The following is a 27,593-nucleotide window of genomic DNA, read 5'->3' as shown; positions in this document are numbered from 1 at the left end:
CACATAGCAATTATTTTTTTTACTACCTTGAACAATTTGGTATCTCTAACTTTAGATTGCTTATAAACAATTCTTCTTCTTTTGTTCTATTAATTTTGGCCCAACTTCTTGCGGCTCCTGTAAAATAAAGACTAAATCATCTGCAAATGCCTGTAGTTTATATTCTTCTTTTTTAATTCTAATACCTTTTATCTCTTCATTTTGTCTTATATTTCTATTTAATACCTCTAATGTCAACACAAATAATAATGGTGGTAGAGGACAACCCTGTCTTGTGCCTTTCATAATATTAGCCTTCTTTGTCATATCTCCATTTACCATCACTTTTGCTGATTGCTTATAATAAATTGTTTTAATCATATTTATAAATCTCCCCCCAAAATCCATAGTCTGTAGTTGTTTTATCATAAATTGTCAATTCACATTGTCAAACGCCTTCTATGCATCAAGAAACATCAATGCCATCTGTTTTTCTGGATGTGCTTCATAATATTCCAAAGTATTCAGAATTATTTTCATATTGTCTCTAATCTGTCTCTTGGGTAGGAAACCATTTTGGTCCATATGTATCATTTAACAATATCTTTAATCTATCAGCCATTATTGATGCAAATATCCTATAAATTGCATTTAACAGGGAAATCAGTCTATAGTTCTTTATTTGTTGCAGATCTGTATGTTCTTTTGGTATAAGAGTAATATATGCCTCCATCCATGAGTTTGGTATCTTTGGTTCTATCAGGAGTTCATTAAATACTTCCAGCATTGTGTTGTTTATTACATCTTGTAATGTTTTATATAGGTCTGCTGGCAATCCGTCTGGCCCTGGCATTTTGCCATTTTTTTTGTTTTTTAATCCCCTCTGTTAGTTCCATCATCGTTATTCTTTCCTCTAATGCCTTTTTATAATCTTCTGGTATTTTGGGTAATTCAGATTTTTCTAGGTATTGTTTTATCCTGTCTTCTGATATTGTCTCTTATTTATAGAGTTTCTCGTAATAATTCTGTACTATTTTCTTTTCTTCATTTTGATAGTATACAGTTCCCTTCTCATCCGTTAGTTGATTAACTTTTTTTCTCTCTCCTTTTTAATTTTGTATGCCAACCATCTTCCTGGTTTGTTTGCATTTTCAAAAAAAATTTGCTTAGAAATTTTTATTTTGAGCGCCAAATCCTCTTTTTCAATTAGATTCAATTCATGTTTTTTAAGGTCCATTTGATTTTTAATCTTCTTATTTTGTGTATCTTTCTGTAGTTCCATTTCTAATTTCTTATACTTCTCTTCCAATTTTTTTGAGTTTCTTTTCTTTTTATTCCTTTTTCCCAAATAAGTCATTGCCAATCCTCAAATGTATGCTTTCACTCTATCCCACACATTTTGTAATGAGGTGTCTTCCTTTTTATTTTCTCTAAAAAAGAAAGTCAATTCTTTCTCCATAAATTGTTGACTCTTTTTCATTTAATATTGTTTGATTTAATGTCCATCTTGATCTCTTTTTTTGTCCCTTCCATATAATTGTAATTGGATTATGATCTGCCCATGTGCTTGTTTCAATGTTTATATCTTGTATATTAACTAATAAATTGGTTGATATCCACATCATATCTATTCTAGACCATGACACATGTCTATTTGAATAAAAAGTGTATTGTTTTTCTTTTGAATATCTTCTTCTCCAAACATCTTGGATATTTAATTCCTCCACCATTGTAAAAAAGGCTTTTGGAAGAGTTTTTCTGGGTTTATTTATTTATTTTTGTGGTTTTATAGTCCAATTCAACTTCTGTTATTGCACTCATCATGTAAATATTTTCATACTTGACTTCAATTATTTTTCTGTGAAATTTTCCATCAAAATCTTGTCATTTGGGGCATATATTGCCACTAAGAGTATTTGTTTATAGTTCATTGTTACTTCCACCATAAGAATCCTCTGTTCTTTGTCAGCAAATATTTGTTTAGGTGCTAGTGTCTTTTTAATGTATAGTACTACACCTCTTTTACTTTGATGTGCCAGTGCAGTAAATACTTCTCCCAATTTTTGGTATTCCAAAAGTTTTTTATGTTATTTTCTAATATGAACTTCTTGTAAACATATTATGTCCATTTTTAATTTTTCCAATTTATTTAAAGTTCTTTTCCTTTTTATTGCCGAATTTAATCCATTTATATTTATTGATATTGCTTTTACTTCTTCCTCCATAGTTTACTTATTAATAGTCTTTGCTGATCTTGTCATTCTTGTCTCTCTTTGTTCTTTAACATCTTTTAGCCTTGCCCCTTCTCTTATTGCCCTTTCTTCTTGTTCCTTTGCTCTCTTTCTTATTTGATCTTCTTTTTCTTTCACTGTTTCTTCCTGGTATCTAATCTGTTTTTCCTCTCTCAATCTCTCCTCTTATAGTCCCAAATATTGATCATAAAATAGTTCTGCCTTCTCTAGCGAGTCTAATCTGTGTCTTTGCTCCTGCCAATTCACCAATATTCCTTCCGGTTTTAACTACTTGAAGCTCACTCCTTTTTAAATTAAACATTTTGTCAACAACTAGTATTCTTTTCTCAGATCTCTGACTCTTCAAGGTATTTGTTTCAACACCACAATCTCTCTGCCTTTATATTTTATTGGGTTGTTTCTTGCTGTCTGTAATATCTCTGTTTTTATTGCTTTCTTGGTGAATCTTACATGTATCTCCCTAGGTAATTTGTTTCTCAATGCATATCTAAGTATGTACTCTAAAAATCTCATGGATCTCACTTCATATCTTTTCTTTAGTTTCCTCCATTGCTTCCGCCAACAACTCTGCCATTATTTCAGTTAAATTTTCCCCTTTCTCTTCTATGTTTGAAATTTTAGATAATAATCTGCACGATCCATTTCTAAAGAAATAATTTTCTTTTCCTGGTTTTTATTAGCTATTGTAAGTCTGTCATCCAGCTCTCCCACTCTTTTTTTCCGTCAATTCTACTTTTTCTTCCACCTTTTGTATTCTTTGTTCATTTTTTTTCAATTATCCCCTTGACATCTTTTCATTCCCCTTCTACTTTTTCCATTCTCTCATCTAATTTGCCTATTCTTTCTTTGACGTATTCATGAAACGCCTGTATCATATTTTTTAGTTCCAGTTGCCTAGTCATAGTGTCCAATGTTCTCTGAGCTGCAGGGCTAAAAGTTGTTGCCAAGGCTATTGAAGGCAGATGTGTTGTTGTTTTCTTCATCTTGTAGTCTTGATATTATAATCCACCAGGTTATAATCCAAATAGAATTTATAATCCAAATATTTAATCCACCCCGTTGGGTGAATTAAAAAAAAAGTAAAAGTACAAAAATAAGCCAACCAACCAAAAAGAAAAAGTAAAAATAAAAAGGAGACAAAGAGAGATAACAAAAACAAAACAATACAAAAATAAAGTATTACAATCCAAATCCAACATTCATGATTTTAATCTTCAGATTTTTCTAACCTTAATCCAAATTTCCTCTGGTGAGGAATTAACTAGACCAAAAAGCTAACGGCAGGAAAAAAAAAGAGGAATGTCTGTGTACAAAAAAGAAGCACAGACAACAAATAAAAAGAAGAAAAAAGAAAAGAAAAACACAATCCAATCAATTGTTAAATACAAAAAAAGGCAACTGAAGATGAAAGAAAAAGGAACGAAAAATTAACAAGTAGAATCTCCACTCTGTTATCCATAAGTAAAGGAAAAAGAAAATATCCCGGGGGGGAGGGGCAGCATCCACAGCGAAACGACGGTTTCTTTGGGGGCTCCCAAAGGATAATCAATATTGCAGCCATCTGGGGGGTTTTTTTTTGACCGAAGCTGTCCTGTAGGGATGGTGAACGAGAGAGGCACAGACTGGCAAGCACAGGGAAATTGCAAATTCCCTGGCTGGTCAGAAGAAGCCTCTCAACCGGACGGCTGAGAAAGCAGCCATTGAGACCTGCTATGAAGCTGGGGTGGCCACAGCAGAAGCGTGGAAGTAAAGGGAAGTGTGGATCGTCTGGGTGAGATGCCTGCTTTTCTTAAAAATACAAGTTTCTTTTCATAACCTCCAGGAAATAGCTAAAAGAGGAGAAAGTGGCAAAAAGAGAGGAGGGAGAAGTGGGTGTGTGTCGGCTTCTCTACCTCCGACAATACAGCAAGCCCAAATGAAAGAAAAGAAAATTAAATGAATTAGCAGAATTAATTTGGACAACAAGAGAATAAGAGTAGAAAGCCTGATTGAATATTTTTAAACTTTTTAATCTTAACAAATGAAATAGAATTAAATTTAAGTAATGGAATGAATTGTTTTTAAAAGGAAAAACTTCTTCTACTTTTCCTGGGTGAAAATAAACTCCAGTGCCTCCTAGAGGCACCACTGAAAGGATAATGAACTGAATAATAAAGTTAAATGAATAAGACAAGACAAGACAAGAATGATCTTGATAATGCTTGCTGAACTGATTAGAAATTGTCTGGTCTAATAGACTGAGGTATACTGAGAGCCTTGTTTTTAAATTCAAGCTGAAACAGTGTACCTTTTGAAGTTTGCAAAAGAAGTAGTAACAGGAAAGATTATTGACAACTCCAATTATTATTATTCTTGATACCAGGTCCTGGATGATATTACCCTGATCGTCTGTCTGATTTGATTATTTTTCATTTATTCTATCACCTGTCTCTGGAATACTGTCAAAATTTGTTCAGGAATCTATTCTGTAAGTTTGTTAAAGTCATTCATAGAATTCCAAGTATGCAATGTGTATTGTAACACCTTTCCCAAATACTTCTCATCACTAGTTCAAGTTGCATTTACTTATTCTTTACTTATACATTGTTCTGTATGCTTTAGAAAGATTTCCGTAATCCCTAGTCACACCTTCTGATAACCCAAACATGCAGTTCAAGAATAACATATGGCTTACTAGTATGCCAGGAAGAAAATTTAGATTTTTATAAGTTTAATTTTGCTGAGACTTTTAAAGACCCAAGCCAGGATCTTTATTTGAATTAAAAATATTTCAGAGCCAAAAATGAAAGTACTAACATTATTATAGGTATGCATCATTTTGGGTTCACATTTCCAAAAAAAGCTTCAGAGTGATAGGAGTGCAAATGTAGCATTTGTCTACATGACTTCAAAGCAGTGCAGATGTATGATTTAAGATCAAGAGCATTTGTTTTCAGAAGTTGAAGACAAGGGTTGCATCCATGACCCTGCACATTCTGAAGCAATTTTTGGAGACTGAACTTGAGGTGCTGAACAGTGGTAGCAATAGTGTTTGTCTCAATCCCATCTTCCAAGATCACTTCATTGCTCTTCATAACAGGCCTACAAGAAAAGTTAGGCCACACGTTAATGACTGGACCATTATGTCACCCAAATAAGGTTTCTCCAAAGAGCTCCAATGTTATGGCAATGCTATATTAACAGAACAATTGCAAGGCCAAAATAATTAAACGAGGAAAATAAAATGTTGAATTATGAAAAAACCCTGTGACACCATGGATATATAAAACACACTACTTGGTTGTTAAACCAGCTTTTTAAAGCTAAAACTTCTTAAAAAGTAGAGTAAGTACTTACGGGAAAATCTTTATCAGATTCATGAATCTGAACTGCAAAGTTATCTGGAAAAACTCCTTCTTTGCCATTAAGAATGCCTCTCCACCATCCTTCCTCCCCAGTGTCCTAAAACAAAATTACTAAATGTATATTCATTTTACACAACAAATAAATGTTAAGGCTTCATCATCTACCCACCAGTTTACATTAAGTTGCAGTTTTTTAGAAATTGAGTCACGTATTGCGCTAAGCCATTAATTATGTGCTAGTTTTTAAGACTTAATATGAGATATGCATATGATCACTGAATAAGCAAGAATTTGCTCTAAGTTTGGAGCAAATTTAGTTTGGAACATGGTTTGATGTTGGCTTATTGGTTGCAAATGTTATTTTGAAAGAAGTGCTAATGATTATTTTTTTTTCCATGAGCATATCCTTGCATAAATTAATCTAAAACATATGCATAGAATGGCTAAACAAGGAATAGGGGAAATACACAATGAATACTTTTGCCTGCCAGAAATCTAAGGCCGACTTTGTCTTGGTTTCTTTGCTTTTGACTTGAGTGATGTGTGAATCAGTCCATCATGACTTGGTCAAAAGCCATGGTTTAAAACTATCCTCTAACTTTGTATTGGTGTGCTTAGCTATAATGTTCATCACAGGTGTGGCAAATATTGATACTATGTTGGAAGGCATCCCACTTTAATTAATGCCAAGCCAATGCTTTATTCTTTTAAGTAACTTTCTTACTACTTGATCCTTTCCTTCTCAAATGTTAAAATGTAACAGCTAACCAAAAACTTCCTTTTTAATTCAGTGAAGAATTGTGCTGGAACTCTTTGACTATGTGTAAAATCATAGGAGTTAGAAGAGATCTCAAAGGTCATGTAGTCAAATTTCCTGTTCAGCATAAAACTGCTAAAAGAATTTGAAGATGGCTATCCAGCCTGTATGAATACTCCATTGGACATATCATACCACTTCATGAGGTAAAGATATATGTACCCATGCTATATATCTACATATGTTTATATGCACATATAAATAGCCCTTGTTTAACAACTATTCACAATTATGACAGCGATGGAAAAGTACTAATGCTCATATTTATGACCTCTGCAGGTTTGTAAAGCAAAGGAAAGCTCAGTTTCACTGTGACTGCTTTGCTTAACTGCGTTGTCAGTCCCAAATTGTGGTTACTAAACAAGGACTACCTATAACGCCCTGGCTTTTAAAACATTCTTTCAACTCAACTCTTGTTATTGAGAGTATATTACCAGTGTAGGATAAAATGGAAACTTTCTAAGAACCTAGAGAAGCTGACATGTGAGGGGATGAAGTGTGTATGTAAGTAGTAAACAATATTGGTGTGAGGATTCAGCCTTGCTTTACTCCTTATTTTGTCGATATTGCTTCAGTGAGGAATCTAAATAAACCTCCTTCATTCTGGTAAATATAACTGAAAAGAACTATTGCAACAGATACAGTAGATGCTTATCTATGTTAGTATTATCTAATTTAATCAATAACTTACTTCTACGGAGTCAAAGTACACAGTCAAATTAGTAGTTGTTATATTCAAATGTTTTGTGGTACTGTTCTCATATTTAGAAGCAAGACAAAAAGAAAACCTGACAATTGTCAAACATGCTCTGACCTTTCCTGAAAACTATTTGTTCATTATAAATAATCTTGTTAGCCTCTATCCAGTCTTCCAGTTTGTCAAATACTGTTTTGACATAAAATTTAATACAGTAGGAATATCTTACAAGTCTGATTGGTTCTTGGGATTCTTGGGATTTTCCTTGCCCCTTTTAAATAATATAGGTATTATTATATCTAAGCTACAGTACTCTAGATAGATTCTGGCCTGCAGAAAAAGTGTTTTATGACCAGTACTCAAAATTATGACCATTGCACCACTTCTATGGTCATGTTATCACAATGCTGGCACTTAGCAACAGGCTTGCATTTTTGACCAGTTGCAACATCATGCAGTCATATGATCATGATCTGCAACTTGTTTGCTAGTTTCTAGCAAAAAAACCAGCAAAAAATATCTATTAGGGAGGCTTGATTCACTTAACGACCATGGTAAAATGGTCATAAAATTGGGTCTGACTGACATCAGGATTCATTTTTATGACTACCCTGACTTCCAACAGAAATTCTGGACCCAATTGTGGTTGTAAGTCAAGGACTAATATTTAAATATAAATAACTCTGGTCTACAAATTTTGGGAAATTATCAACCTCTGAGATAAAATGTGTTAATTTTACATATTTTGATTAAATGAATTAGAAAACAGGTGATAAAGGTGCTGGTTGGCTAAAGTTTTCAAGATATTTCACAATAAAGATTTATACACAGGTGAGAGTATACAAGGGAGGGTATGTTTAATTTATTTATTTTATTTATTTATTTTGATTTATATGCCGCCCTTCTCCAGAGACTCAGGGCGGCTTACAATGCATTAAGCAATAGCTTTCATACTTTTGTATATTTTATATACAAAATGATCATGATGCCTCGTAACTTCTCAACAAAGTACGGTAGAACATTGAAAATGGTACCACATGGAAGTGTATAAATTTATCTTCGTTTTGAGAATAGCAAGGCAGATGACTATGAAAAACATGTGGAAAATTTGCTTAGATCCTATAAAGCACTTGATGCAAACACGTCACTGAAAATTCACTTCTTACTCTCGCATTCAGACTATTTCCCTTTGAACTGTGGGGCAGTGAGTAATGAGCATGGGGAGAGATTCCATCAGGATCTCGTGGGCATGAGAAAAGATACCAAGGGAAATGGAATCCATCCATGCTTGCTGATTACTGCTGGAATCTCCCCAGTGATGATCTTACTGCAGTTCAAAGAGAAAAGCCAAAAAGTGCAGTTTAGATACCGAATAAAGATAGAACCTTCTCATTTAATCCGATGTTAGAGCTTTTCAGTTTTTCATGCGAAAAGCATAAAGATGTTACATGAAAAACCAATAAATGATTGGAAAGTTATGTTATTGGTATCACTAAAAAGATAAATTTATAATAATTGGTGTGGCACTATTCTCATTGCTATACCACATTTTGCAGAAAAGTTATAGAGCCTCATTGTTTTGAATTATTTTGATGCAATTTTGACCTGAAGATCTATCTTGGAAATTGGAGCCAATTAAGTCCAAAATTAAGTACTCAGGACTTAATTTTCCTTTATTAGTGACCCAATTCTGGTAAAATTAAGCTACTTTCATTTCCAAGGCTTTCTCTTTGTAGACCAGTGTAACTTACCTTACTTATTATTTGGATAATATCACCTTCTTTAAAATTAAGTTCATCTTCATGGGTACCTTCATAGGCAAACACAGTTTTGCAGTATTCTTTAGCTTAAAGGAAGGAATAAAAGTTGTGAACGCTGAGCACATTCCAACGGTTGTTGTTTGAATACAAATGTTTAAATTTCATTATAAGTAATTAATGTGGAGTTCAGGTGACACTTAAAGTGGAATGTCTATTAAATCTGAATGGGATCTTGCATATACATATGGGAATTGAATGTTATGTATATGGGTTTTATGCATGCATATTTTACACATGCATAAAATCACTGATAAGATTATGGTAATGCATATTGCGAATATGAATCACAGAAAGATTCTGCCTATTGCATTCATAGTCAACTAAACCACGATCTCTTTAGTCAAGGGTTGTGCCAAAGTATGGCACATTACTATTAATTATTTAAAAACTATGCTAGTAAAGGATACAGAATCACTCCACAAAATCATTAGGAAGAGATAGGAAGAGTATGCATTTGACCTTCCCCTCATTTCATGAGCAACTGAAATAAGACAAGGAAGCAGCTGAGGAACCATAGCAATTAAGTTATTGAAATGATTTCTAAAGTCCTCAGTTCAGAAAAGACAAGGAGAGTAAAGTCAAGGGAAAATCTAAGATTCTACCAGATTAACCAAGATTTATAATGGAAAATTATGATTACATTTTTCCTACACAAGTTAATAATAATAGTAATAATAATAATAATAATAATAATAATAATAATAATAATAATAATCCTCTTGTGAGTCTTATGCAGCAGAATATTATATATTTACAAGCAGTAAAGAAATAAATTGCTATCAACTATCTTCACCATCGCTAAAATGAGAAGTTGCTTTCATGCCTTGTCATGCTTAAGGTATTTTAGCTGTGAAGGTGAAATGTGGCAGGCTTACATTAATCAAACATAGTGAAGTCAAATGGAAATTATATTAGGATACATATTCCTCACCCAGGTTGTAAGAATGTTTTCGTCAAAAAAACAAGAATGAATTATCAGCCTTTTGAGAAATCAATTTTTATCAAATATTATATATTAAATATTTTAAAATAAAAATAAAATAGATATAAAATCATACGTTTTTGTTTGCTTTCTGTTTCTGTTTTTGCAATTTCTGTTGCCATTTCTGATTTTGTTGTGCCATGGAATGAGGTTACCTTTGGTCCAGATGGAAGATTAGGTAATGGCTACATGAGAACAGGAGATAAAAACAAGAATTAGGCAATTGGCAAATGTATTTTAATTTGTGGTCTCTGAATCACCTCAGAAAAATAAATTGCAAGTTATAAATCTTATAGAACAAGAAGTTAATAAAATACATTTCTTTTATTTTCAATGCATTTAAATGCAATGAAATATATACTGCTTCTAAATCAAAATATTGTCTATCTATTGGAAAGACTTATAATAGGCTGCAAGTCAAAGCATATTTTATTTAGATATAATCAATTTTCTGAGCCAGCCTTCAGATTTCTCTGGATATCAGCTCATCTTCTCCAAATTTAGCACATTAATGTGTTTCATCTTTATTAGCATTCCATGTTTTTTCATTAGGTGTTATTAATGGGTATTAAAGTTTCAACACTACTGGAATAACAACAACTTCATCTAATGACAAGATGGCAACATTAAATATAAGAAATCATACAAAATAGACAAGGCAGGACAACCCTTTATATAACTAGAAGGAAATTACACATGGCAATGAACAAACCTCTACTACCTACGAAAGACTTCTAAAGTCTGTTTTGCAAATGTTCTTATACTAAAAACCACAATTACACCTGCCAAAATATAGATACACAAACATGTAATAAATCACAATAACATACATGAAAACTTAACATGTTTTAAAAAACAGATTAGATCTAAGAAGAAAGTATAGATCAAATGATATATGCTATACATGGTTGGCCATAACATTTAAAAAGGTCAAGTATCCTTTAAAAATTAGTTCAGCTTGTGGAAACGGGTACAACTACAACATTAAACTATGAATTTTTCCCAAATGGATTTTGAGCAGTGGAAGTACAACTACACAAGTGCTATTTTTCCTGACCCATGGCAGCAAAAAGCCTTTACATACCGTATTTTTCAGAGTATAAAACATACTTCCCCCCTCTAAAAAAGGCTGAAAATTAGGGCGCGTCTTATACACCGAATGTAGCCCTGCCCACTTACTGGCCCCCACACTTTGGTCTCCTTGCAAGAAACAGCCTGTTTCAGTTTCAGTACAGCCGATTAGCACAAGCAGCTGGTTGTCGGTTGGATCAGCCTCCCGACGATCAGCTGTTGCCGCCTCCGCACACCCCATTTTCGGCCTCCGCACGCCCCATTTTCCGCCTGTTCCGGGCGGCAAGGAAGCCAAAAATGAGATGTGGAGACCGAAAATGGGACGTGGGGAGGCAGCAATAGGCTATTGTCATCCCTGCAACCTGAAACAGCTGATCGTCGGAAGGCCGATCAAACCGACAATCAGCTGCTTGTGCTAATCAGTATGTGCTGAAACTGAAATGGGCTGTTTGCTGCAAGGAGGCAAATTGCTGGGAGGCAGAGGCAGGTTTTCTTCTTCTGCTAATCAGACTATGCTGAAACTGAAATGGGTTGTTTGCTAAAAGGGTTAGCAAACCCAGCTAAAATTGCTGGGAGGCAGAGGCAGATTTTTTTTTCTTGTGCTAATCAGCTGTGCTGAAACTGAAACTGGCTGTTTGCTGTTTGGTGCAAGGAGGCAAATTGCTGGGAAGCAGAGGCAGATTTTTTTCCCCCTTGTTTTCCTCCCCAAAAGCTAGGTGCATCTTGTACTTCAGAGTGTTTTATACTCCGAAAAAAGCGGTATTTTATTATCAGAGCGCATCATTTACAAAGGAGCAATCTGTGTTGCCTGAAGTACTCAACATATAGTCAGTCTATATGCATAGTCCTCCTTTAGAATTTCAAAAACCTAGTCAAACTATGGAAGATTCCCACCCACTCCCTGCCATTTCTACTGCCATGCTCATGTGCTATTTTACTGGTACAGACATGAACAGGCATTTGGAAGTTTTTGCTTCCTTTTAGTGACTTATCCATTCTATTTGTATGCTGCCTGACTCCCAATGTGTTCTTTGCTGCAGCTTGCCATACTCTTGAAACCATCTCTTTTTAATTAGGATAAAGTTTTCAAATGATAGTTTATGCAGCTGGTTGTTGTTTTTTTAATTGTATCCCACCATTAACTCCGTGAGAAAAGTAGGTATCCACAGTGACCTCCCACTTTATGCCATATCAACTTGCAAGAGGGTTTGGGCTAAGGGTGACTGTGACAAAGTTAGTGAGTTTCTGTGGCTGAGGATGGACTAGAACATAGGTCTTCCCATTCCTGGTCAAACAGACTATACTGGCCCTCAAATTTTCCCAAATTATACTTAAGAATAGAGTTTTAAAGATCTGGAGAATACGGTAAATTGCTTAATGTAAAAGGCATCAATGGGATGCCTTTTACAGCCACTGCTGCAGAATAATGTTATCTGTGAAACAGCAACTCTTAAGAAAAGGCAGAATAAACTTCTTCCCAAAATAAACAATCTTGTTTTTATAAGTGCACAAAGTAACAAGCTTTTTATCACAACATATACAATTGCTACATTTTGAAATGTGTATCATTTAGGCCCATTACCTTATCTTGCTTTTTTTCTTCTGAATCATTACTAGACAATCTTGGCTTAAGTTTTACTGAGCCTTCTTTGAAAATATCTCCAAACCCAACTCCTCTGATTTTCTTTGGTTGTGCTATCTGTGGAGACTCGCTACCATTCCCTGGTGAGGTTGCAGGAGACTGTGGTCCATGAAAAACAGATTCTAAAAATGGAAAAATTAGGTTAGCGCTTATGTTTATGTTAAGCATCCACACAGGACCAACTAAGTATGTGTTAGCATTGGGATTTTCAATGCAGGATCTATTACATTGTAAATACTACAGGAATATTAGGTTCACTTACACTCTGTCCTTAATAATATGTACATTCCAAAGAAGGTCGGTGAATTCTATATGAATCATCTAGAAGATTTGAAACCCTTCATTACTTATTTTTGGTCTCCCAGTTTCTAGCCCCGGGTATTAACCACCTCATCAAACTCATTATGGGTCTCATTATGGTAGTTTATGTTATACTTTTATTATGGAGACTCTTTGTTATGTTCATATTTTAGCTCAATGATTTGACTTTACTTTTGTGTTGTATATAGTAGGCCTCAAGTTACGATGGCAATAAGGACTGGGATTGTTTTGCTAAATGATGTGGTTGTAAAGCACATCAGGTGATAGCATCATTTGGTAGTGCCAGTTTTCATTGTAACCCCAAGTGCAGGTTGTTTAATGGGAAGCAGGTAGAGGCCAGGGAGGCCCAGTGCAGGCCATGCAGGGCGGGAAGAGGGTGCACCATCATGCAAATGCAGGGAGGCCTGAAGTTTGAAACCAAAGCTTCCACAAGGCATGAGAATGAAAAATTATCCATTCTGAGACAATCGAGGGTGTTTTCACAAGGATGCCCTTAATCTCCAGCTCTGTCTCAGATCTAACTGTTGAGGTTCCATTACATGATGTTTTTATGACTCTAACCTTTCTCCTTATTACTTGGGTAAAGAAATGAAACACTAGAATGAGGCAAACATATAAAGATGACAGGAAGAGAAAATTTCACCATAACTTGTATTTTTCTGCTCTTTGATTGAATATGTCATCAATCTGAGTATTAACAGATTACATCAATTAAGATAAAATTAGAGATACTATTCAAATACCGTAAGGTTAAAGATGTGGAAGCTTTAAAATATTTTTATATTTCTATAAGCGTATACATACATTCTTAACATTCCAAATTTTATAAGATACAAACATACTTATTTGGCAGTAACTGTAATATATCATACATATACATTTCATTGGGGTACACAAGTTAATTAAAATCTCATTATCATGGTTAAATCTGGTGACAGACCATATTTTATATGTCAGTACACCCAGAGCCCAAAGTGAATAAAGTTATAGCCCTTACTTCAATGTGATTCTCCTCTCCAAATGTGATTCTCCCTTCCCAAGGCTATATGTGATATGGAGGAAATATTAATAACTGCAATCAACCTATTCAGGAATGTGGCCTGGAGACAATCCAGGAATAGCTTAACCATAGATGAGTCTATCCTTGACATATTTGATCAAATGTAGCAATACTTAATGACAATTACGCTATTATGACAGGGCTGTTGATCAAAACAAAGTTGGATCTCACTAGGACTATACAGTAACATTTGTAAGTTTGCTTCCAAACAATGAGGAACCTCATATAAATTCAAATTCTTCAAATACTTACATATGTTTAGCTTTGAGCAAACTGTATCTCTAAATGGACTAATAAATGTGCTTGAAATTAAGCACCATATGCAATTAACTAAAACTAATCTTTAATCGCACTCCATATAAATGATACTACATATTACTAATTTAGAGTAATAGTAGTTTGGAACTGCCCAATTTCAGAATGACTCTGTGAAATGTACTCTAAAAAAATAGAAAACAATTAAAAAAATTATATGCATGGACGAGCCATATTCTATAGCCAAGAAATAAAACTAGCAGGGGCTCCACAAGCACCCTACTCCAAGGCCATGTTTTTAAAGACATCCAGAACATCATCCAAATGGGAACTATGTGGATCACTGGGGGAATAGCATTTCAGAAGACAGGTGCTGCAATGAAGAAGGTATGGGTCTTAATAGACAGAACTGACCGAGGAGATCAATCCAACCAGGCTGAGAAAACTATGGAAAATCAGTAGTCTCTCAAATAACGTGGTTCTATGCCATGGAGATTCAGGTGATCTCTAGCCTCTTGGCTCTCTGAGCAAAAGATGCGAGTCCAAGACAATCCCAAGTTGTTCACTAGTGCAAGTCTATTTAAGACTAAAGAAGGAAAGACTCCAGATCTGGGAAAATGAAAAATCCACAACTATTCAGTCTTGGCATGAAGGAGCCTGGATTTCTTCTTCCCCATCCAGACATTCAGGCACAGGGACAGGACACTGAAGCTCACTTGGCTGGCTAGAAATGTACACCTAAATATCTTTCACATATTGATGAAGGATGTGATTGGGGTAAATTATATGGTTGCACTGAAATATGATTTGCATTTTCTTTTATTTATATAAAGGATCTGTATGGCTGTCCATCTTAAACAAAACTGGGCCGGCCATAATAGCAATAAAATCCAATTACTATAAAACATAACCATAAAACCATAAAATGGTCAAACAAAAACGACAACTTTAATCATGCCCTTAGAATGCCCTCCAGCCAATTGCAATTGATCTTATTCTAATCTATTCTATGTACTCTATTCTATTCTACTTCAGCACCTAGGTAAAAGGCCATATTTTGATAGTTTTTCCCAAATTTAAAAGGGTGGGGGCTGCCAAATCAGGGGGGAGTATGTGTTCCGTAAGGTCGGGGCACCCATGGAAAAGGCACATTTCTGAGATACCACTAAGTGGCAGGATTTCAGAGAAGGAAACTGGAGGGTACCTATCCTATCAAATCTGGAGATATAGGCAGATATTCTTAGAGAGAGGTTGTTCTGCAAATGGTCAGATCCCATGCCATTTAAAAGTGATATCCAGCATGTTGCATTGCACCCAGGAGGAAGCTGGAAATCAATGCAGTTCATGCAATAGAGGTGCAATGTGGGCAAACTTACCAACACCCAATACTGTGTGCATCTCCACATTTGGGACCAGTTGAACCTTTTGAGAGTTCTTCAAGGGCAGCCCCTTGAAACACACTGCAGTGATCCATTTTACTTATGTCTTTTACTCTTATTTTTTTAACACATGATCTTATTACTATTCTGTATCTTGTATTGCCTAATGACCTAATGCTAACCAGTAAAGTATTACACGTACCAGACTCCATATTATGGATGACCTCTCCCTTCAGTTTCATGTAAATGGTAAACAGAAGGAGAAAGAATTGATTCTTAAGGCATCCCATAATTGAGGGGCAGAGGGCACCATCTTGGTTGGACTAGAAGGCCATCACCATGCCTTTTAGCCCTATGATTCTATTGTTCCTGTCAACGCCAACTGGAACTGACTGCTGAGAAAAGGAGGAGAATCACCACATTACAGTGCCTTTACCTTCTAAGCCCTACAGTTGGTCCAGAAGGACACCATGATCAACAGTATCAAAAGATACTGAAAAGATCAGGGAGAGCAAGGATGCATCCAACACTCCATCCTGGCTCCACCAGGTCATCAGCAAATATGACTAATGCCGTCTTTGTATTGAAACTGACAAAAAAGTAATCCAGTCCACCTTCTGTTCGCCTGCATTTTATTACCTGTGTCTTCTAAGCTTTCTTGTACTTCTCCATCATCTGTTATCTCTAGTTCTTTTACAAAGTTAGAAGGAAAAAGGCCCGTCTTGCCATTTAAAGTCCCACTCCACCAGCCTTCTTCCACCTGTGGAGAAAAATGATGCTGGATTATCTCTAACATGAAAAGTAAAGATGCTCACTGTTCTCACCATTAGAGCAAAAATACCATCAGAGATATGCAGGAATTCAGGAGTACATTGAATAAGCAGGACTAGTACATATACTTAAATGATCAGACCATGTGAAGCAAGGAATAGTGATGTTGGACAAGGAATAAGTCATTCACAAATGGATAGAAATTGTCTACAAAACCGTATGATACTAAGAAAACAGAGCAGTGGGTGATACTACTCTGTTCAACTTTACTCCGAACATAAAGTATGACCAAGTATGTTACAAATAACAAAGCAAAGACTATTTTGAGAAAACTGACATTCTGGGCCAATGTCTTGCAACCAAGAGAGAAAATACTGTATGGCGGCAGTATAAATTGGAGGAAAAAATAATGGTCTTTAGTTTTCTTTTCCCTCACATTAGTAACTGACTGCAAGTTCTAAGGAGTCTGAAAACTACCATAAGCAAGAAGTTTAGAATGTAGGCTTGATGAAGACTCTTAGAAGGCTGAGAAGAGAACTGTTTCAATGGCTTGTAAGATCTGTAGCACATTTGTTTTTCCTGAGGATGTACAACTGGTGCTTTTGAAAAATCTGCAACACAGGTACTCCTCATTTAGTCACCACAATTGGCACTGGTAACTCAGTAGCTATGTGATGCAGTCATTAAGAAGAAAATTATGTGACTTCTTCTGTGCTTATAATTTCACTTCCTTTTTCCTTACTTTCTTACATTCCTTTTTTCCTTACTTCCCTGCCCTTTGGAATGCTCTAATCGGCACTGGAATAATTAGGAAGAAGGGAATTAATGCTGGTATTTACATTCACTGGAGAGGAAGCGATTACAAGAGAGTAAACAGGTACACAATGGGGAATACACATGGAAAGGAATGTGATAGCAGCAGCTATATACCTAATGCATTTATGACTTCAAGTACCCATGGTTAGGAGGAAAACAAAAGCCCAAGGTGTGAAAATTATTAATGTATTATCAGTTATAGGCAGCAGCTGGCAGCCAGATAATTAAGATAACAGAGCAGAGCTTGTTAAGTTGCAGTTAGCACCTTTTGGGAAAGCACTGTAGAGAAAAACAGCTGAGGAAGAGATCAATTGTTTTAAGCAATCTCTTCACTCTGTCAGAGGGGGTGGGGGAGAAAAAAATGGGTCAGGCACAGGACAATGTATACTAACTATAATGCCAAACATGTGACCAAGACAAACACATTGAAGATGGTCAGTGCATGCCTTGGTCACAAAGTTATTTTTTTATACCACTGTATAATTCTGCACCACTGTAATTCTGAAGTCATACAAGCAGTTGGTAAACAAGCTATTTATATAGAGTCAATTGTAGTCTTTATCTTTTTCACAGTGGAAGCAACACAGAAATGAAAATATCTAAAAAAAAAAATCATCTATTTATACTACTGCATGAACTTGAATTTGATTTATGTGGCTCTTTAAATTAAACAGAGATACTTCTAGATCAGGGGTGTCAAACTCACGGCCGTGGTGAAATGTAAAATTTGTTACTACTGGTTCTGTGGGCGTGGCTTGGTGGGGGGATGTGACTGAGTGGGCGTGGCCAATTTTTTTTTTTAACTTTTAAAACCATTTTTTTAACCACCTCTTCGGCCAAGAGGTTGCAGAAAAAAATGCTTTTAAAAGCCTCTGACGATCCCAGCTGAGCCGCACGATCATCAGAGGCTTTTTCTTTTTACTATTAAAAGCATTTTTTCGGCTGAAGAGGTTGTAGAAAAAATGCTTTTAAAAATAATTTTAAAAAAGCCTCTGATGATCGTGTGGCTCAGCTGGGCATGGGGGCGGGGGGGGGGACAGGGATTTTTGCTACCGGTTCTCCGAACCATCCGCCGCCTTCACTACCAGATTGGGCGATCCGGTCCGAACTGGGAGCATTTCACCCCTGCCATGGGCCGGATGTGTCACGCGCTGGCCACACCCATGCCCAATTTAGCAAAGTGGGGGAAAAGACGCAATATGTCACATGACACCACAATGATGATGCGAGTTTGACACCCCTGTTCTAAGTCAAAATAGATATTTGGGTCTCCCATTATAGAAGGAGAACTATATTAGTCAATGGCAGACAAAAATCAGAAGTGTGATTGGCACTTTTTGAAATTAATATTTTTATTAAAAAGCGTAAGTTTTAATGAGCGTCTCATTTCTAGTATTTTAATTACTACAGTAAATCTCTAAGTAACACTATCAGACCTAACTTTCCTATTTCAATTTTTCAGAGTCCTTCAAGCATAAATAAGGACTATAATAACTGTCTAGTTAATTGTAAGTTAGAAAGATAGAAATTGTAAGATAGAAAGTAAGATAGTCATTGTCTTTTCAATAGTTTGGAACTATAATAGCAAAACAGACATTTCTAGAGTTCAATTCAATTATGACTTTCAGATTTAATTTTTCACAATTTTTTTTTAAAATAGCTTACCTCTTCATTCACTTCTACAATGTCACCTACTTTCAGTTCTAACTCATCCTCATTCTGAGGAGTATATTCAAACAGAACTTTACATGGTCGCTTTTTTGACCCTGTTGATAATAAGAAAAGTTATTCAAAATAAAGTTTCATTAAAACTTCAAGATTCTATTGTTTATGATTAAGGATACTTAAATGATAAGAGTAGATGTAGAATGTTCACTGCTCTGTAAAAGAAATAAATTGATTTGTAATTCCTTTAAAATTATATTGAGATATATGCATATTCTTTCTAGCCAGGTTTTACCTACGTAAGCCAAGTTGTTCTGCAGCCCTGGTTCTGTGAAATCTCATTCACAAGTTTCTGGGCTTTTTGTATCTTGCTGACAAACAGCAACTCTGTGCTGCTCATTGGGAGGGTTGCTGTTTGTCAGCAAGATACAAAAAGCCCAGAAACTTGTGAATGAGATTTCACAGAACCAGGGCTCCAGCACCAGGCTCTTTGTTGTGTTGAAAGAGTTGTGGATGATTGTTTCCTTTTCCTTCAGAGAAGTAACTCCATGCAGTATGTGTTAAAGAGCTTATCACTCCCAAATATTCAGACATGGAGAAAAGCACAATATACGTAATGAAAGGAAGAACCACCTCAGGCACATAGAAATAATTCCTCTTTCATTCTGCAAGGAAAAAAGACTAAGCAGAGTAGTACTTTAGGGAATGACTTTCCCTTCTTGAAATCCCACCAGAGATATCAGATATCAGCTAGTCAGTCAGAGATGGATGGAGAAAATTTGGACTCTGGATTATATTCACTTTAGTTTAGCAGCACTGAATCAGCTGGAAGGATGACCAATTTACTGCAAGTCACTGCTTTCTTGTTTTTCATCTGTGAACAACTTTGAACAAAAGTTCTGTATGCATTCAAAAATTCTTAACACTATACCATGCAAAGGTTGTATTAGCATCATTTCACTTAGGGAAATCTACAAATCTACAATTTGAAGGTTAAGTGCCTAAAGTTTTACATGCTGGAAAATGTGGTTTCCTTCTTCAAAAAACAAACAAACAATGAGTTAGGATTATTCAACATGAATATAAATTTTGAAAAGGGTCATGGTTAATTACTTATTAGATCTAATTTTCTTTCGTATCTGGGCCTTTTAGTTCCAAACTCCAATACTACTACTCCAACTTAAATTTACACTGCATTCTGTACTAACAACAACTACAACATTTTAAATCTAACATGCAGGAAAATAAAGAATATAAGTCTGGTCCTGACAAAAACCCCTTTAATCCATTTTCTAACCTACTGTTATCAACCTGTATCCTGATTTAAGGTCTATCAAAGTAATTTCATTTGAACTCTCAGTCTGCTTTATTACTAGATATAAACGGCTTTGGAAAAAGTGACTGGCAACTCATCCTCAAAGCTACAATTCTTACACCATCCCTGCAATGATGTGATGGCAATTTGGGTGCACAGCAACCAGTGCATTTATGACAGTTGCAGTGTCTAGGGGATGTCACATGACTGCAATTTCTAACCTGCCTAGCCGGCTTCCAACAAGCTAAGTCAAATGAGGAAGTCTGAGTCACATAACTATGTGATTTATTTAAAGCACATGATTCACTTAATAACCATGGTGATTTGCTTAACAACCATATAAAATGGTCATACAATCAGGTCCAGTCATGTGATGACTCACTTATGATTGCATAGTTTAGTGACCAAAATTCTGATCCCAATTGTGGTAGTACAAGGACTACCTGTGTGTAGGACAGGCAAGCAGAAGACTAGCAAAGTGAATCCATGAATACCAACTAGCAATCAAAAGACACAATGAAAACTCCTGAATCTCACAACACATGAACAGACACAATCACAGCTCAGAAACTGCAGGCATCTTGGGCCAAGATAAATCCCTAAATGCTAGGGAATTACTGGAAACTTGGCATTCAGATAAATAAGCCATCAATATTTGCGGGACCGCCTTCTGCCGCTGATAGCTTCCCACCGACCAGTACGCTCCCACAGAGAGGGACTCCTCAGGGTGCCGTCAGCCAGGCAATGTCGGCTGGCGACCCCCAGGGGGAGGGCCTTCTTTGTGGCAGCTCCTGCCCTCTGGAACGATTTGCCCCCGGAGATACGAAGGATATCGGATCTCTGGGTCTTTCACCGTGCCCTGAAAACTTTTCTTTTCCATCAAGCAGGGCTGGCGTGAAACCCCCCCCCTTAGTCTTTTTTAGTTTTTTAGCTTTTAAATTGTAAATGGTTTTTAATTCGAATTATTTTAAATTTGGGCCAAAATTATGTAATTCTTTTAATAATTTTAAATTTTGTATTGGTATGTGTTTTAGTTCTGGCTATGCATCGCCCTGAGTCCACTAGGAGAAGGGCGGTATACACATTGAATAAAATAAATAATAATAATAATAGCCACCTACTATTGTAGAGATAAAGCATATTTACACACTCTTCAAAAGAGAAATACACCCCCCCCCCAAAAAAAAACTAACAAAAAAACCCACTCAAAACTCCAGAACATATCCTCTCCAGTGGCCAACACCCAGATAAACAAGCAGGGATTAACAACAGACAAATAATCAAGCAGAAAATACTTGAAGCAAGGAAGTACCAAGAAGAAAACCATACTCCCACCAAAACTGGCAGGGTGTAATGGAATGTACACTGGAGAATCAATAGATTAAGAGTTTTAGTAAACACAGAGCTTTATCGAGAGAGGCCCAGATTAAGAGACTATGCAGTTCTGTTCTGGATGGGGCAAGGGGAGAAGGGAATGAGAGTAGCCACACCCTAGAATCTCTCAAGATATGTCTAGTAGATTAAAAGATTATAGTTTTAGTTTGGCAAGACTCTGCCCATTAGATCTAAACAAATAAAGGTTTTGACTCAACAGAATCTCGCTGCATAATCTTCGGGTTTGGGCCTGACACAGGGCAAGTTATTACAGTTAACACAGGAGCAAACTCCACACTCATTTGTACTGATGTTACCTAGTTTGATAATAAAAATTTTGCAAGCAACAACCAAACTCAGAGAGCACCAAAGAATCTACATTTCTTAGAATAATCATTTCAATGGATTGGCAGACACACAGACTGACTGGAATGTTTAATATTCCAGCTATCATTACTCAGAACCTACCCTTAGCAAAGGATAATGCAAGTTCAGAGTACCCTGTAAGAAGGGACATCCCATTTGTTTTTTTCCTAGAAGGCAGGAAAGAAACAGATAGGTCACTCAAACAACTTACAGATACTTAAAGGGTTTCTCTAAATAGAGCTTTCAAATTTCCCACTTTATGAATAAAGACATCAATTCAAAAATACAATAGCACTTTTCTAACCCAATAAAGATCAAATTAAGCCTCTCTCCACTCCTTTGTGACTTCAGGAATTATATATATGTTTTTAAAAGTACTGTACTGGAGAAATCAACTACAATACATACTTCTTCTGAAGCCTTTACCCTGAGGCTGGAATGCTCCGGTTGGAAGCCCATAAGTACTCATACGCTGAACAAGGTTGGCCACATTTCCATGCCTTTCTCTTTTGACTGGCAAACCATCTTCTTTAGATTCAGTTTCTCTTTTAACTTCCTGGTAAATATAAAATGAGAAATTAATTGCCCATGTTAACTGTCTGGTTCATAGGAAAATAAATATAATTTGTTTAGTGTCATTTTCCTGCCATACAAATATAAATTGCAAAAATGAGCACATTTAACAGGCACACACCTAGAAAGGTTGAGCAGAAGAAATTTAGCCGAGTGGAAGGTGAGCATCTTCACCTCTAGGCCACAGCACCACTCAAAAAGGGGCAATAATATTAGCAGCAAAAAACTACATCTTGCCCTGACACCCCCAAAGTACTCTCCCACATATTTGTGGCTCCAACCTTACCTTAGCAAATAGTGCTGCTGAGAGATCCAGAAAGGCCAGGATGGATGTATCAGCCCAAGTCTGACCTTTCCAGAAGTCATCTGCACACACTACCAATACTATCTCAACTTGGCCTGAATTGTGATTACAGATAGTCCTCGGCTTTGGCACTGGAATTCCCATCATTAAGTGATGCAGTCATAAAGTTTGACTGCATTGCTTAGTGATGGCAATCTCAGTCTCAGCTGCCACCATTAACTGAGTTCTAGTTGTTAGGCAAGTAAAGTTCCTGCTGGTTTCCCAGAAAATGAAATGCTGTAGAGAGGACAAAAATTATCATTGATCTTGGGTTCAAGGTTGGTCTCTTAAGAAAGGGGCGCAACACTACTCCCATCCAAGCAGGGAGAACATCCCCATCCCATAATGAGACATTAACTACTGCTTGGAACCATTCACATGCCATCTCCTTGGAATCCTTAACCAGCCAGGAAGAACATGAATCCAGAATCCACAGGTGGTAGAGAAAGGATCTTATCCACTTGCTCAGGATTCCCTGGCTCAAACTCTTTCCAAATAATCAAAATAAAACATATACATCCCCATCACTTTCACAAGATACGCTATAACCATCATAGTTTACTAGCAAACTAGATAAAATATTAATTAAGCTCTTAAAATTTAATTTCATATTAATTATTTTAAGCATATTAAGAAAATTTCAAGAGTTCTTGATTTCTATTTGACAAAAAGTTTTACTCTGCCCAAAAATATGGAAAACTTGCAGCAGGCTGAATAACATTTAACCTCTGGAAGAAAGTTATTTCTATGCCAACAGGAAAAAAATATGATTCCTGGAACTTCTCATTTCCATTCTCCAACAAATGGCAATCAGGTAGCTAAGTAATCCTTATGATTTTATTTCAAAGACAGTCTTGAGATATTTTTCAATACACATGACTATACCATGAGGACTTGCCAATTCTCACCACATAAAAAGAAGAAGCTATGCAATAGCAGCCTACTATGATAAATATGTTGATACAATGTCAAAGTACAAATCATAATGCACTCTTAATTTCTTTATGCTATTGCCTCTTGGCAAGAGTAAGGCCAGTTTGTCTCCTGTCACTGGCTGGAGTGATGTGACTTGAGCGAAGGAAGCCCAAATCCTCACCCACACTGTGTAGATAGAATAGCAGACTGAGTTAGATAGAATAATAGACTGAATTGCAAGGGATCTTGGAGGTGTTCTAGTCCAACCCCCTGCTTAAGCAGGAAACTCTGTACCATTCTGGATAAATGGCTGTCCAATCTCTTCTTAGAAACCTCCAGTGATGGAGCACTCACAACTTCTGAAGGCAAGCCGTCCCACTGGTTAATTGTTCTCACTGCTAATTTCTCCTTAGTTCCAAGTTGCTGCTCTCCTTGGTTAGTTTCCATCCATTGTTTCTTATGTTGCCTTCTGGTGCTTTGGAAAATAAGTTGACCCCCCCCCTTCTTTGTGGCAACCCCTCAAATACTGAAACACTGCTATCATGTCACTCCTACACCTTTTTACTAGGCTAGACATATTCAATTCTTGTAACTGTTCTTCATATATTTTAGCCTCCAGTCTCCTAATCATCTCTGTTGCTTTTCTCTGCACTCTTTCCAGAGTCTCAACATCTTTTTTTATATTGTGGCGACCAAAACTGGATGCAATAATCCAAGTGTGGTCTTATCAAGGCAATTGTAAAGTGGAACTAACACTTCATGTGATATTGATTCCATCCATCCGTTAATGCAGCCTAGGACTGCACTGGCTTTTTTGGTGGCTGTAGTATATAGCCTGCTCATATTTAAGTGGCTGTCTCCTAGGACTCCTAGATCCCTCTCACAGTTGCAGCTATTGAGCCAGGTTCCACCTATTCTATACCTGTACATTTGGTTTTTCTTGCCTAAGTGTAAAAGCTTTCTTTTCTCTATATTGAATTTCATTTTATTAGTTAGGTTCCCAGTGTTCAAATTTGTCAAGATCCATGTGGATCTTGAGCTTATCTTCTGGGGTGCTGGCTATTTGTGCCAGCTTGGTGTCACCTGCAAATCTGATGAGTTCCCCTTCTATTCCCCCATCTAAATTGTTTATGAATATATTAAAGAGTACTGAGCCTAAGGAAAAACATTTGGGAACCCCACTGCTTACTTCCATCCATATAGATGTAGATCCATTAAGGATTACACATTGAGTGAAGTGTATCAGCCAGTTACAAATCAATCTGGTGGTGATGCTGTCTGTGTATTTTATGGCAACCTCAAAGGCCTATTCAAATAATACAGGTAGTATTCAACTTACAAGCACAATTGAGTCCAAAATTTCAGTTGCTAGGCGAGACAAGTATTCAGTGAGTTTTGTTCCATTTTATGACCTGTCTTGCCACAATTGTTAAGGGAATCACTGAAGGCAGGAGTGTCAAACTCAATTTCATTGAGGGCCACATCAGGGTTGTGTTTGACCTCAGGAGACCAGGGTGGGCATGGCCAACTCAACGTCACTCGTGCTGGGGACACCTGTGGTAGCCCGAGTGCTCTGCCAGCTTCCATTTTCACCTGTAACGGCCTCCTGCAACCCTCTGCCAGCAAAAACGGAGCTCAGGAGGGCCACCCATGGCCCTCGCAAGCTCCGTTTTTGCTGGCAGAGGCACCGCGGACCAGTCCTTCGCCCTAGTTTCCAGGGTGGCCCTGCAAGCCAGATCTAAGCACCCCAAGGGCCTGATCCGGCCCCTTGAGTTTGACACCCCTGACTGAAGGTGTTAAGTTAGTAACCCAGTTCTCAAGTGAATCTGGATTCCATTGACTTGCTTGTCAGAAGATTGCAAAAAACACATGACCCTAGGACACTGCAACCGTCATAAATATGAACCAGTTGCCAAGCAGCTGAATTTTGATCATGTGACCATGCGGATGCTGCAATGATCATAAGTGTGAAAAGTTTTTGAAAATCCAGAACATTCAGTAATAAATAAGGAGGAGTGATTGTTTCTCAGCCTTTTGGCTAAGATCAAGTGTAGAATCACTTTTTTCGGTACTGTTGTGGCTTTTAACGGCCACTAAACGAATGGTTGTAAATTGAGGACTACCTATAAAATTGGAGGGGAGGGAAAGCCTCTCCTCTTTTCATTTCTTTTTTACAATATTTCTTTTTTTTTCCAGTTCAGTAACAACCTAACTCTAGCAAAACAACATGATCCCTTATTTGAACACAAAGTGAAACCTGCAGCTTCTGGAGTCCTTCTTAGAATTCCAAGTACTGTATTCCAGTCTACTCCTTTCCACTTCCTCTTAATTTTCCATTTTTTGACCCTTATTCAATATTCCTTAGTCACTGAACAATACATGCTCAGTTCTGATTGTAGCATTTGCAAGTACTTTCCCAAATATTTTTGCATTACTCTTTTGGCTGCATAAACAATCTGAGTTTCCTGATAGGAAATGCTTCCCCCATCTCAAGCTCTACATTTCTGTGTACTATTTATATCCTTACATGACATCCAAGTCAGATTATTAAAACTGAAGCTACCATTACATTAGCAATGCAACGAATACCAAACAGCAGGTAAAAACAATTTAAGGTTATCCTGGTACAAGCATGTAAGCAGTTGAGCAGAAAATGTTTGAGTATTTCCTCTGCGTTGTTTTAAATTAATACTGTTACCTATGGACTGCATCACAATTGATGATTCACTGATTCAACACTGATTCAACACTGATTCACAGTATGGATTCTATTACCAGTACTTTGTGCATTAGATATCAGCAAACCCGTCATCAATGCCTTTCATTAGAACTCAGGAAGAGTTAAAAAATCTCTAATATAGGAATAAAAATAATTTAGAAATTATAATTAATTATTATTTCAGTTATCAACAATACTATTAAAAATTCCTCACCAAAAATAACAGTTTCCCAGCAGAGTTACCATAAGGAAGCTGATTTAAATAACTGGATGCATAAGAAAATAAAGCATTCCGTTTGTTTCAGCCTTAACAACAGTTAGAGAGTTGGTCAGGTTTTTTTTCAAAAGAGCTGACTTTTATTTGAAAACATCTTAAAAATTGCCTACTTTGTTTTTTCCTTTCAGCAAGGCTAAAAAACAAATGCACAATGAAATCAATAAGTAAATTCTGCAGCTTAACTTTACCTTGCTAAATTCATTAAAGCCCATAAAATGAAAGCAATATCTAAATCCATATCCCAACTAAAACATTATCTAAATCCAAATAAATAAAGTTTATGAAAAATAAACAGCTGTCTGAGCCTGAAAAAATATATTATTTGCAAACAGTCCTTTAGGCAATGCCATGACATTACATAATCCCCTAACTCATTTAAAAAATAAAAACATCATGATTTAATTAGGTTTAGGAACTTCTAGCAAGAAATTTTTTAAAAAGAACTTACTGGCTCTAAAGACATATTTGCTTCAACACACCCAGGTGTATATGTTGCAGAATTTTTTACCTAGTTGTTGCAGTGGCCAAAGTTCAAATATTAACTAAGCAAACATTTCCTGGTTTGCCTACGCTTGTAGCAATACCTACTTATAGCTGTGAAGGAAGATCAACAATCCTCCACTCCACACAAAAGTTATTATCCCTTTGTACTCAGTGGTACAGTTCATCTAAGAGAATATCTGTCTGCAGCTTTATGGTACTGGCCATTACCCTTTTCCAAAAATATTTTTTTACAAAATTAATAACGTCCATCGTCAGTGAGGAACCTGCTATTTACACTTCTCAGATCTTTTGCCATCTCTTTTCCTGTAAAGCCTAGAGATACGCTTTGTATTTTTT

The 27,593-nt window shown here is 36.4% G+C and overlaps 1 protein-coding gene across 1 annotated transcript in view; it reads right to left on the bottom strand.

Annotated features, from left to right (window-relative positions):
- CD2AP (CD2 associated protein) overlaps positions 1-27,593 on the bottom strand; it is a 76,082-nt gene that overhangs the window by 29,894 nt on the left and 18,595 nt on the right. The window contains exons 3-9 of the mRNA XM_070956724.1: positions 22,335-22,482; positions 18,872-18,972; positions 16,259-16,379; positions 12,545-12,726; positions 9,968-10,076; positions 8,841-8,935; positions 5,568-5,672 (exon numbers count right to left, since the gene is read on the bottom strand). Coding sequence (XP_070812825.1) covers positions 5,568-5,672; positions 8,841-8,935; positions 9,968-10,076; positions 12,545-12,726; positions 16,259-16,379; positions 18,872-18,972; positions 22,335-22,482 — 861 coding nt within the window. The remainder of the gene's footprint in view (positions 1-5,567; positions 5,673-8,840; positions 8,936-9,967; positions 10,077-12,544; positions 12,727-16,258; positions 16,380-18,871; positions 18,973-22,334; positions 22,483-27,593) is intronic.

Source organism: Pituophis catenifer, unplaced genomic scaffold (assembly GCF_029215685.1).
Source record: "Pituophis catenifer annectens isolate HBS135680 unplaced genomic scaffold, rPitCat1.0.hap2 SCAF_1, whole genome shotgun sequence".
Taxonomy (NCBI): domain Eukaryota; kingdom Metazoa; phylum Chordata; class Lepidosauria; order Squamata; family Colubridae; genus Pituophis; species Pituophis catenifer.
This window is presented reverse-complemented; position numbering and strand designations above follow the sequence as displayed.